General features: G+C 41.0%; 1 protein-coding gene across 3 annotated transcripts in view; it reads left to right on the top strand.

Annotated features, from left to right (window-relative positions):
* The window catches only part of MYH11 (myosin heavy chain 11), a 54,387-nt gene that overhangs the window by 37,212 nt on the left and 4,594 nt on the right, over window positions 1-12,581 (top strand). For all 3 annotated transcript variants that reach the window (XM_041401917.1, XM_041401916.1, XM_041401918.1), the window contains 21 exons: window positions 19-127; window positions 1,013-1,144; window positions 1,426-1,632; window positions 2,017-2,154; window positions 2,812-2,935; window positions 3,373-3,544; window positions 4,131-4,343; window positions 4,466-4,610; window positions 4,704-4,910; window positions 5,828-5,932; window positions 6,035-6,187; window positions 6,618-6,866; window positions 7,103-7,315; window positions 7,983-8,195; window positions 8,726-8,887; window positions 9,639-9,767; window positions 10,306-10,394; window positions 10,611-10,734; window positions 10,902-11,110; window positions 11,666-11,774; window positions 12,355-12,527. In XM_041401917.1, coding sequence (XP_041257851.1) covers window positions 19-127; window positions 1,013-1,144; window positions 1,426-1,632; window positions 2,017-2,154; window positions 2,812-2,935; window positions 3,373-3,544; window positions 4,131-4,343; window positions 4,466-4,610; window positions 4,704-4,910; window positions 5,828-5,932; window positions 6,035-6,187; window positions 6,618-6,866; window positions 7,103-7,315; window positions 7,983-8,195; window positions 8,726-8,887; window positions 9,639-9,767; window positions 10,306-10,394; window positions 10,611-10,734; window positions 10,902-11,110; window positions 11,666-11,774; window positions 12,355-12,527 — 3,375 coding nt within the window. The remainder of the gene's footprint in view (window positions 1-18; window positions 128-1,012; window positions 1,145-1,425; window positions 1,633-2,016; window positions 2,155-2,811; window positions 2,936-3,372; window positions 3,545-4,130; window positions 4,344-4,465; window positions 4,611-4,703; window positions 4,911-5,827; window positions 5,933-6,034; window positions 6,188-6,617; window positions 6,867-7,102; window positions 7,316-7,982; window positions 8,196-8,725; window positions 8,888-9,638; window positions 9,768-10,305; window positions 10,395-10,610; window positions 10,735-10,901; window positions 11,111-11,665; window positions 11,775-12,354; window positions 12,528-12,581) is intronic.

Here is a 12,581-nt window from a genome sequence, read left to right as displayed (position 1 = left end):
TTATGTTTTTAATCACAGAGCGTTTGCCAAGAGACAGCAACAGTTGACTGCAATGAAGGTCATCCAAAGAAATTGTGCTGCCTACCTGAAGCTGAGGAACTGGCAGTGGTGGAGGCTGTTTACTAAAGTGAGTGACTGCTATCAGTAAATCTCTCCTCAGTTTTCCAAAAGAAATCAAATGCACATGATGCCAAGGTACATCTTGTCAGGCACTCCTTGTTCCAAAGCCCATTGCAGCTGGTGACAAAAGTCTCATTAGTTTCACAAAATTTGGGATTAGAGATACTCTGGATAGTTCAATAATGCCATTAACATTAAAAGTAGTTCTAACTTGAGAAGAAAACAATCTAATTAGGCAGAAATTCATAAAAGATTTTGCATGCTTGGAGACTTTTTTAATTGCCACAAAATGAAATAATTTCACAGAGATGGATAATGAGAACACTGAGTAAAATGGAATTTTTCAAACATCCGGAGTGATGTATCTATGGGGAACCAAGTAGCTTGGGAATTCCTAACTGGGACACTAAACATCTTCCTGCTGGGTACTCATGCAAATTAAGTCTATTTTCCTATTAAAGAGGCTGGGGTGTTTCAAGAATGGCCTTCAGTTTGGATTCAGAAAACTTTTCCTACTTGGATTGATAGTAATCTCCTCTTCATCCAGAAACAGGCAGTAACACACAGCTGTGTGTGCACATTGCCTTTCTATGCAGATATAACTTTTGTACATTATCAAGGGATGAAAATAGACCTAGAGACATTTCAAAAGTGACACTATCAGAGGCAGAGGTCCTCACAAGGCCCCAGGAATTAACATAGAGACAGCCAAGAGCAACACTGCTGAGGCTTGGGGCTTTAAAGATGTTCCTTTCAAGCTTGGCTGGACAGTATCTGTCCAGTCTTGAGCAATGACAGCACTAGCATTAGTGCCAGTCATTCCTTGAAGCACCATGCTCAGCAACACAAATCCTGACAAGAAACATGCTTAAAAAATCCTTTCCATTTCCAGGTGAAACCACTGCTGCAAGTCACCCGCCAAGAGGAGGAAATGCAGGCCAAGGATGAAGAACTACAAAAAACTAAGGAAAGACAACAAAAAGCAGAGAGTGAATTGAAGGAGCTGGAACAGAAACACTCACAGGTAATTTACAGCTCTGATCCTCTGGGAAACACTAGCTGTTCCTTTACCATGTTTAGAAGCTGTTATAATAAAGATGTCTCTCTCCTTTGCTCTCATGATTGTCTTCATAGCAATGGTCCAGAGCAGAAGGTCAGTGCAGACAAGCTCCCAGTCACTCCAGTAAAGGCCCAAGACCCACACAAGAATGTGTGGTGGAGCTGCCTGCCTGTACCCCAGGAATGTCCAGTAAAACAACCAGCTTGCACTCCAAGCTTAACTTTCTCTCCATTTTATTTGTACAGCTTGTTGAAGAGAAGAACCTCCTGGCAGAGCAGCTTCAGGCAGAAACTGAGCTGTATGCTGAGGCTGAGGAGATGAGAGTCCGTTTAGCTGCTAAGAAACAAGAGCTGGAAGAGGTCCTGCATGAGATGGAAGCCAGAATTGAGGAGGAGGAGGAGCGCAGCCAGCAGCTGCAGGCAGAGAAGAAAAAGATGCAACAACAAATGCTGGTAAGGAGAGTTGAGTGACAAATACAAACCATAACTTGGATCTCACTGGGACACAACAGAGACAGGAAAACCTCAGATCCTAGGACAGTGCTTGCTGCACAACCCTCTGTAGGATATATGTCTGTGCTACTGAAAGAAGGACAATCAATTGATGCTCTTTCCTCCAGAGTTCTCTTCTTCCTCATCACAACCCTAATCTTTTCTCTAAAATATTAACAAATCTTTCCTTCTATGTTGTCAAGTATTACAGATTGTCTAGTTCTTAATAAAAACAACACAGTTTACACATGCAGTAATAAGAATTAAGCATTTCTTAAGAACTGTAGAAGTAGTATTTTATTTCTAGAATTCATGTTTTGTGGGTTTCTTTTTCCTTCCCTAAAGGACCTTGAGGAACAGCTGGAAGAAGAAGAAGCTGCAAGGCAGAAACTGCAACTTGAAAAAGTAGCAGCAGATAGCAAGATAAAGAAAATGGAAGATGATATTCTGGTAATGGAAGATCAGAATAACAAGCTAAGCAAGGTGAGTTCTGGGTCCACTTTCTTATTCTCAATATAGTGAAAGTTGAGAGAAAACCTTCTCTTCCACTAGAACAACAGGAATACTCTTGACTATCTAATCTCATGGATACACAGTTACACCAGACCATCAGTCCAGCCTGTACCAAATGCATTTCTGATAATTTTTCTGTGCTCATTTAAACAATCCAAAATTGTTTAAAACTACTCTGTTTGAGATCTGCTGTAGCAACAATATTTTCAAGCAAAATATTTACAGCAGTTATGCACAATCAGTGGAAGACATGTCTTCTTATCCAGGAGCAGACTAAATAATTCTCTTGGTTTTCAACTAATTTCAACAAAACTTCATGATTAAAACTGGAAGGTAAGAATGTCTTCCAGTACTTTTTACAAGGGATTGCTCCTGTAAACTGGGCCCTGTACTTAGCAGCCATCAGAGAGAGCACAAGATTCTAATAGCAGCAGCTTAGAGAACATAGAGGTCATAGACACCCCTCCATAGCTCCTCTGTAACTGAAAAATTGAAATGTATCACTACAGTCTCAAGAAACGCAGCATACAAGGACAGTGTCTTGGACATTTTTGGTTGGCAAAGAGTTGATTTATGATCACCAATGGCAGACACATTTGCTAACAGAAATATTTTATTTTACTTAAGGAAAGAAAACAACTTGAGGAAAGAATAAGTGATCTAACGACAAATCTTGCAGAAGAAGAAGAAAAGGCCAAAAATCTTACAAAGCTCAAGAACAAACATGAATCTATGATTTCTGAACTTGAAGGTAACATGAACAATAGTTTATTGGGGGTTTTGTAGAATTTCTTCTTTTTCCTTGGCACAGAACAAAAAAACCTCAACAGAATCTGGAGAGAACTTCTTAAAAATCTGTGGGGTATTTCCAAAGTTTTTACGCTAAACCCAGTTTGGTGATAATCACCAAATCCCCACGGTGCCAAACAACATAAACCTTTTATTCCTTATATATAAAAGAGTAGAGAGAAAAATGAGGGGGGAAATGCTTATGTTGGAGAAAGATAAAGAAATTATTCTTCAGGATGGCTAGAAATAAGGCATTGCATGTTGCTCCAAAAACACAGTGACTTGTATTAAATGCATAGCCACACTGGAGGCCAGAACCATTTGTTGCCCGAGTTTGGGATCAGATTAAGGACTCCTGGCACTACCACAGTCTGGTGACCAAAACCCCTCCTTTTCCAGTGCGGCTGAAGAAGGAAGAGAAGAGCAGACAAGAACTGGACAAAGCTAAGAGGAAGCTGGAAGGGGAGGCAAATGATCTACATGAGCAGATTGCAGAGCTCCAGGCACAAATTGCTGACCTGAAGGCACAACTGGCCAAGAAGGAGGAAGAACTGCAGGCTGCTCTGGCCAGGTATTCACTCCTGGGTCTGCACATGGTGGAAAGCCCAGGCTGGAACTTATCTTGCTCCTTCCCAGACACTGAGAAGCTCCAGCCATGAATCTCATCTCTCAGTTCATCCCCTCCATGTGCTCCCCCCTTTTCCAAATGTCCTTTTGTGAAAAATGCTTATACTATTACTTGTTCTTAGACAAATAATCTATTTTATTAAATTACCTCCGGATATCAATGAAAACCCCTCTTCCCATAGGCAAGGGCAGTGCTGTCAAATACACTGAAATGTAACAATCTCTTCATAGGCAATAGGCAAAAATTAATTAAGAGTCTGATCTTGATCCACTCCAGAATCACAGTGGATTTTCTGTATAGATTTAAGAGGGAAAACACTCACCCAAACTTGCTGAATCAACTGATTAGCATCTCCAAACATTGCATCCAGCTAAAGTACAGCTGTCTGATCTTTTTTGCATTAGTCTCCCTTTCTTTGGCGCTTTCTTGCACAGAACTTGTAAATCTTTAGTGTATACTGACTTCCTCAAAGAGAAATAGTTATTACTCTTTTAATTTCTAAAATGAAACACTCTTTTTTTTCAAAAAGGCTTGAAGAAGAAACTACTCAGAAGAACAATGCCCTCAAGAAGATCCGTGAATTGGAATCTGTAATTTCTGATCTCCAGGAAGACTTGGAGTCTGAAAAAGCTGCAAGAAACAAAGCAGAAAAGCAAAAGAGAGACCTCGGTGAAGAGCTGGAGGCTCTTAAGACAGAGCTTGAGGATACTTTGGATACCACAGCCACCCAGCAGGAGCTCAGGTAAGGATATGTAGCACAAGGGGGAAACAGAAATGTCCCCAGGCTCAGTACAATACTGGCATTGCAGTAGGGCTGGAATGCTCTTGTCTGCTGCTGCTCCACTGATGTGTGTCACCTTCCAGAGCAAAGCGTGAGCAGGAGGTCACAGTGCTGAAGAGAGCCCTGGAGGAGGAGACTCGAACCCATGAAGCCCAGGTCCAGGAGATGAGGCAAAAGCACACTCAGGCTGTGGAAGAGCTGACAGAGCAGCTGGAACAATTTAAACGGGTAAACAGAAATCCATCTCATTGAAAACTGCCTCCTAGGTAACACAATTTCCTCTTATAAATCATCTTTATTCACTTCTTCACATGCTTGTAGGCTAAAGCAAACTTGGATAAGACCAAACAGTCACTGGAGAAAGACAATGCAGATCTGGCTAATGAAGTCAGGAGCCTGAATCAGGCCAAACAAGATGTGGAGCACAAGAAGAAGAAGCTGGAAGTACAGCTGCAGGATTTACAGTCCAAATACACTGAGGGAGAGCGTGTTCGGACAGAACTCAATGAAAAAGTCCATAAATTACAGGTAGGAAGGAGTTTGATGCTTTGCTGTGACACCGTGGGACTGAGAAGCCCAGTTTATACTCTTCTGTGAGGGTTTATCTAGAGGAACTATGGCCCTGCAGCCAAAATGCTCATTTTTTTGTTATCTTAAACTCCTACCTCATTAACCACACAATTAATCAATTACAACCACTCCATCTCATGGAACTGAGAGCTTTTAGTCTCACCACCCCTCTATACGTGTTGCAGTCTGTAATGCCATCACTGATTCAGTGACCATGATGCAGATCTGACAGTTTCTTTCTGTTCATTTTTGGGTGGGGGGGAAGATTGACAGGTATATGGCTTTTGGAAATGTATTAGACAGCTATTAAACACGTGCTCAGAAAAGATGACAATGAAAGGAGAATGCTCACTTAGCTACAGTTTAAGAAATAACTAAAGATCATTTTAAACTAAAGATCGGTAGATGTTCAATGTCCAGATATACTAATCAAGTTTATTGTTACATCTTGTTCATACCTGCAGTAAGATTTGCTTTATTATTTTAAGCTGGTGGATAAATAAGAAAATATAATCAAATTCATCAACTTCTGTCAAACTTGGGAAGAGGAAGGAAAATCCATCAAAAATCCCCATTCTCCTTTGCAGTTCACTGCAAGGAACATACTATTATTGCTTTACAAATATGACTAGATATAGAATAATAAACACTATGGTAAACTAGGCAAATATTGCATTAGGTAAGATTTTACCTAATGCAATAAATCCAAGTTTAAGGTTTACAAACATGACTAGATATAGAATAATAAACACTATGGTAAACTAGGCAAATATTGCATTAGGTAAGATTTCAGACAAATCCAAGGAAACTAAAGTTTAAGGAAGATTTCAAAGCTTTGCAAAATAACTGAGTTTATTCTTTGTGGCATCTCACAGGTGGAAGTTGAAAATGTCACCAGTTTGCTCAATGAAGCAGAAAGCAAAAATATCAAATTGACCAAAGATGTTGCAGCCTTAGGATCTCAGCTACAAGATACACAGGTAAACTTGCATCCAAGATCAGCTCACATACAATATTCATAAAATGCACAATAAAAAGACCTAAACTAATGACTGTCTTGCCAACTGATGTGCTGACTGCAGGAGCTGCTTCAGGAAGAAACGCGGCAGAAGCTCAATGTGTCCACCAAGCTCCGCCAGTTGGAGGATGACAAGAACAGCTTGCAGGAGCAGTTGGATGAAGAAGTAGAAGCAAAACAAAATCTGGAGAGACATATTTCAACACTGACAATACAGGTATCAGTGCCATAGTTAAATCATTAGCTCCATCACTGAGAGCTGTGTTGGCAATTCCAGAGGATCTGTAGAATTATCCTGGCACAGCGCACGGACCTTCAGGGGATTTGTGCTGTTAGCCCAGATGGCACCAGTGGTGCTCCACAATGGAGACAGCAGTCCCCCTGCCCTTCAAAATGTTATCTCTAGGACAGGGACAAATGCAAGGTAGCTCCAGGCATAGTCTTGCACACAAGGCCTGTATGTGCATCCTAGGTCTGTGCTCTGCCTCATTTTACAAAGGCTGGGTGATGGGTAACTGTCACCAAGTTCACACAGGTCAGACTAGGAAAGCTTCAGGTCTTAGCTGTCTCCTGGCCAAGTTTTTTGTCTCTCTGCCGAGTTTTGTTGTCACAGCTACAAAGGTTTGTCCTCTGAATTCAAATTTCAGCTCTCTGACTCTAAGAAGAAGATACAGGAATTTACCACCACAGTAGAATTCATGGAAGAAGGCAAAAAGAAACTTCAGAAAGAAATTGAAAGTCTCACACAACAGTTTGAGGAAAAGGCTGCTTCTTATGACAAACTGGAAAAAACCAAGAACAGACTCCAGCAGGAGCTGGATGACCTGGTGGTGGACTTGGACAACCAGCGTCAGCTGGTCTCCAACCTGGAGAAGAAACAGAAGAAGTTTGATCAGGTATGGACTTCAGATTCTCCCTTGCTGTGTTATCACCTGTCTGGAACTCACAGTGTCCACTGGAACAAGGGGACAAAAAATTAACTAAAATTTAATTATAAAAGAAATGGTTAATTTTGTATTTATGTGCCTTTATCAAAAGCAGAGATTCTTCTCTGTCATTAACAACTGACAAGAAGCTGCAGTAGAAAAGCCTGTTACTAATGACCTCCTGTATTGACACTATCTTTTCACAGATGCTAGCTGAAGAAAAGAACATCTCCTCAAAATATGCAGATGAAAGGGACAGAGCAGAAGCTGAAGCTAGAGAAAAGGAAACAAAGGCTCTGTCATTGGCTCGAGCACTTGAAGAGGCTTTGGAAGCCAAAGAAGAACTGGAGAGAACAAACAAAATGTTGAAAGCTGAAATGGAAGATCTTGTTAGCTCCAAAGATGACGTTGGCAAGAATGTAAGTTTTGGCCTTAGAACAATCTCCACAACAATAACTTAAAATAGCAGCTAAAAAAAGATATAATTGTTTTCAGTGTGGGAAATTCTCTGCAGCACACAAATCCATTCAGCAAGATCAGATATTACATACAAAATTCAAAGGTTATTCCATTTAAGTCCAAACTTTCAAGGGACTTGGCAAAGTAACTGTAGGCTATGTTTATTTTGAACATAACTTCAAGCATGAAGAAGATTTTAATTGATTTCTAAATAATGTATCAGTTTATTACACTTCTTTGAAATTATAAACTCTGTAAATCTTATTTTTTTTAGTTATATTTGACTTTGCCACCTGCCTTATATTTACTTACATAACTGCAGTAAATTTCCAATTCTGCATTGCCAATCACTTCTTTTATTACAGGCATATGATTATATTACTGCTAATACTAAATAAATTAAATTATGATATTTGACTAGATTAAAAACAGAAGATTGGGATAAAGAGACTCTCGTTATTTTAAGACAGTTTTGCAAGTACAATTTTGCATTTTCAGTGTAAATTAGTTGATTCATTGTCCACACCTGATAGCTTCAAATGTGGCCTATACTGCAGGTATACTGTGTATAACTAGAATTATTTTTATTTGTCATACCAAGTCTATTAAATTCTCATTGCTTGAAAGGTCCATGAGTTGGAGAAATCTAAACGGACCCTTGAACAGCAAGTAGAAGAGATGAAGACACAATTGGAAGAGCTAGAGGATGAGCTACAGGCTGCAGAAGATGCCAAACTCAGGTTGGAAGTTAACATGCAGGCTCTGAAAGGCCAGTTTGAAAGAGATTTACAAGCCAGAGATGAACAGAATGAGGAGAAGAAAAGACAACTCCTCAGACAGGTACCATTCCCACCTACTGCCTTTGGAAATATCTAACCAACCCAGTTGAAAGGCCCCAACCTAATGTCATTATTAAAGCACCTCACTAACTTTAATTAAAAAAAAGGCACTACATTGTCTTGAACATGGTGATAAAAAAAGAAGAAGAAGAAAGAAAGCATTATTTTACTAGAGAAAGCGGGGCGGGGCGGGGGGGGGGAGGTGTCCCTGTTTCAGTAGCAGATGCACAACAAATGTAGCTCTACAACCAAAATAGTATAAAACATATGAATATAATGTTATTTCTGACATAGTCAGAACCACCTTCCCTGTATTCTCAGTGCAAGTGAAAAAAGACAACTTCTAATATAGCTGCCTTCTCAAGGTACACTGAATGCATACAAAAGCACTGGAGATGAAAACAGGATAAAACTAATTTGTACAGAAGTCACAGTTAACAGAGATATGGGGTCTGTGTACACTATTCAGAAAGAGTGTTTATGAGTCCCCAAGGACTTTGCTAAACCGAACTTGTTTTCCTGAATGATCAGCTCCATGAATATGAAACGGAACTGGAAGATGAGCGGAAGCAACGTGCCCTGGCAGCTGCTGCCAAGAAGAAGCTGGAGATGGATGTTAAAGACCTGGAGAGCCAGGCTGACTCTGCCAACAAAGGTCGGGAAGAAGCCATCAAACAGCTTCGCAAATTACAGGTAAGTAACCCCAAAAATACACTTTTTCCCACTGCTGTGTCTTATACAGCCACAATACAGAAGCTGGGTGACACATTTGTGAACTTGATGCCCATTACAGATGATTGGTCAGAAAGGAATTTTAACAAGACTGCCACATTCAAATATCAGTATTTGAATGCTCAGTTTGAATGACAGTGGAAAAAATTCACAGAACAAATGATTAAATTCTTAAATTTCATCACGGCAGAGAGCTTACAGATTCTCTAACCAACACTCATCTGCTACTGACTTACCCACATGGAGGAAAACAAAGATTCACATGAAGAGAAAGGACTGTAAGATAAAATCTATTCCAGGGCTTCAATCTGGATTCCAACACTTGACTCTTGAGCATAAAAGCCTGTTCAGAAATCAGGTTGCCTCTGAATTAGCATGTTCCTGTTTATACTTTAAACCTCCATATCAACTGTTCTGTCACATGCTAACAACTAAACAGCAAAAATTTTCTTAATCAGAAACATTAAGACTATACATGTACTCAAATATTCAGAGGACATAAGGACAATAGGCATTACAAAAAATGCAGTGTTCAAATGCAAGCATTGCCCTCCTTGGAATAGCATTTCAGGTTTTTCCAACATACGCTACCAGATCTCTGCAGAAAAAATAACTTCAGCACTATTATGACAATGTAACTGTGTATGTGTTCTGTTCCATCCACACGTCTTTCAACTGAAATTGTAACAATTTTGTTATTCTTTTCAACAAGGCTCAGATGAAGGACTACCAACGAGAGCTGGATGATGCACGGGCTGCCAGAGAAGAAATATTTGCTACAGCCAGAGAAAATGAGAAGAAAGCAAAGAGTCTGGAAGCAGAACTCCTGCAGCTTCAGGAGGTAAAGTGGGAAACCTGCAGCAGAATGAAGGAGATTACACATGGCCTTCAGTAGCAAAACAGAACTGGCAGTGAAGTAATCTAACAGCTCTTAGGGACTGAACTTGTAACAAGTTCCATGTGCTCCACACACTCCACTAAAGCTGTTGGATCTACATCTGAGCAAAGTCAGATTGAGCTGAAAAAAATCACCTTGGAAGAAAGTACAGATCGCCAGCCTTAAAGGGAAATGAACTGTATGATCCAATACAAACTGTTTTCAATAGCAATAAATTCTTGAGGGCTTAGTGCTATTATTCCTACCTGTATTAAATGGCCATCTTGTGACTAAAACAAATAAAATAGAAACCCGCTGACAGGCTAGATAAAGTGTATTGCATTGTACTTCCCTAGGATTTATGACATGACAAGAATTTATTCTGTTAACAAGACAACCCATCTCATACCAGCTTTAGAAAATTTACAGTCCTCTGAATCATGCTATAACTATCTGAACATTTACTCGTTTCCTTACTATGCTGCTTTTTCCATTTCTCTAGGACCTGGCTGCTGCAGAAAGAGCTCGCAAACAAGCAGACCAGGAGAAAGATGAGATGGCAGAGGAACTTGCAAGCGCTGCCTCTGGAAGGTAGGAATACACCAAATGACACAAAAGGCTCTGAATGCCGCCAAGAGAAGTTTTGTTCTGTTCCCAACACCACCTGCTCTTGACAAGACACCATGCACACATATGACTACTTCCATTGAAATATCTAGTTATTTTCTGAATTATTGGCAGTTCATAATACAATCATAACATACGGTCAGAGCCAGAACTACTCACTTTTTAAATTTAAATTTCCAGGACAAGCCTTCAGGATGAGAAACGGCGCCTGGAGGCAAGAATTGCTCAACTGGAGGAAGAGCTGGAAGAGGAGCAAAGCAACATAGAGGCAATGGGTGACCGCATGAGGAAAGCAGTACAGCAGGTACAGCTCATTCCAGCACTTTCTGTTCATATTCCAGCAAAAGCTGCTTGTGGTTCTGAGTATCTGGAGGATTGCCTTCCCAAATTGCCAGCTGTCATTTGTCTGAAAGCATGCAACACTTTTGAGAGCATGCAACACTTGTGACAGCATCCCTTCCCACCTTGCAGGCAGAGCAGCTGAACAATGAGCTGGCAACAGAGCGCTCAACTGCACAGAAGAACGAAAACGCTCGGCAGCAACTGGAGAGGCAGAACAAAGAGCTAAAGGGCAAGCTGCAGGAGATGGAGGGAGCTGTGAAAAACAAATTCAAAGCCACAATTGCTGCTCTGGAGGCCAAAATTGCTTCTCTCGAAGAGCAATTGGAACAGGAAGCCAGGTATTGGTCTCCCGAGGGCACCGCTGTCCATTTATTGTTCCAGTTAATGAGCCAGAAAATAAACAAAGGCAAGCAGGGATTTGTGTCATCAGGCTCTCAGTGCCACGAAACTTGGTAAAGTCTCTTTCACACTTTAACATTTCTGAGACATATGGCAAGTAACTGGAGTTCCTGATTAAAATCTGTTTTATTGATGAAACGTTCTACTGGTACTGTAGGCAAGGATCTGCTCCCCTACATTTTAGAGTAACTGCCCTATGGCTCTGCCAATTTAATTGCAATAACACATTGTGCCACTTGTTGGATTATTACTTGAGGAAATCACCTTGTGCTTCAGAACACATCTCCTGGAGCACCTCTAGCATACAGCAGAGACATATATTTGGTTTTGTTTTGCTCAAAAGAACATGCCTTAAAGTTTTCCTTAGAATTCACCTGTTAAATTCAGTAAGACCTTTAGCACAGGGGTCCTTGGTGCTGGTTTCAGGAGCCACAAGCCCAAGGCAGGTGGAGTACAGAGCTTCCACATCACCAAACGCTGCCCTGTCATTGCAGAGATAAGCAGACAGCGGCCAAGACGCTGCGCCAGAAGGACAAGAAGCTGAAGGATGCACTGCTGCAGGTGGAGGACGAGAGGAAGCAAGCAGAGCAGTACAAAGATCAGGTACAGACCGTGTCACAAGGCTCTCAGTCGAGGGCACAGGAGTTTTTAGGTTTTGCCCTAAGAAAGAAAGATTCCATGTTGTGCCTCAAGCAAATGCCCTTCTAGAAAGCAGATTGCATGCTTGGATTCTATGCTGGGAGAGCCAAAGTCCATTACTAAAAGATGGGACAATATAATTCCTCCATGCTACATCAAGTGCCAAAGCACAAGTCCTTCTTAATCAGCCAGATACAACAGTCTGCACAGCAACATACAGGACTGTGCACAACAACCTTCGTGCAACATGAACAGAGATGCTGAACATATTTTACATTAAAATTTTAGCTTTATCTAATGCAAATCCATCTGCAAGCCCGAAAAGCAGAGGTTTTTCTATGCAGAAAAAGAAACAACAAGGTTGTGTCTGAATACAGTAGCTATCAGCAAAATGAACTCCCACAAAGTAAAGTCATTTTCAGGCTATAAGCTTCCATCTTTGATTTGGGTCATGTTTCAGTACAACTCCCAATGGAAGCACGACGTTAAAACGAGGAATGTAAAGCATTACAAATTAAAGCATTACTCTGAAATTTCCCTTTAGGCTGAGAAGGGCAACGTACGGCTCAAGCAGCTGAAAAGGCAGCTGGAGGAGGCTGAGGAAGAGTCCCAGCGCATCAACGCAAACCGCAGGAAGCTGCAGAGGGAGCTGGATGAAGCCAATGAGAGCAACGAAGCCCTGGGCCGGGAGGTTGCAGCACTAAAGAGCAAGCTCAGGTAGAGTACCCTTGTTTGGGATAGCCCTTCCCACTCACTGACAGCCTGGAAATT

Source organism: Onychostruthus taczanowskii, unplaced genomic scaffold, assembly GCF_017590055.1.
Source record: "Onychostruthus taczanowskii isolate IOZ18803 unplaced genomic scaffold, ASM1759005v1 scaffold19, whole genome shotgun sequence".
Taxonomy (NCBI): domain Eukaryota; kingdom Metazoa; phylum Chordata; class Aves; order Passeriformes; family Passeridae; genus Onychostruthus; species Onychostruthus taczanowskii.
The sequence above is the reverse complement of the archived record's forward strand: the minus strand, read 5'-3'. Positions and strand labels throughout refer to the sequence as shown.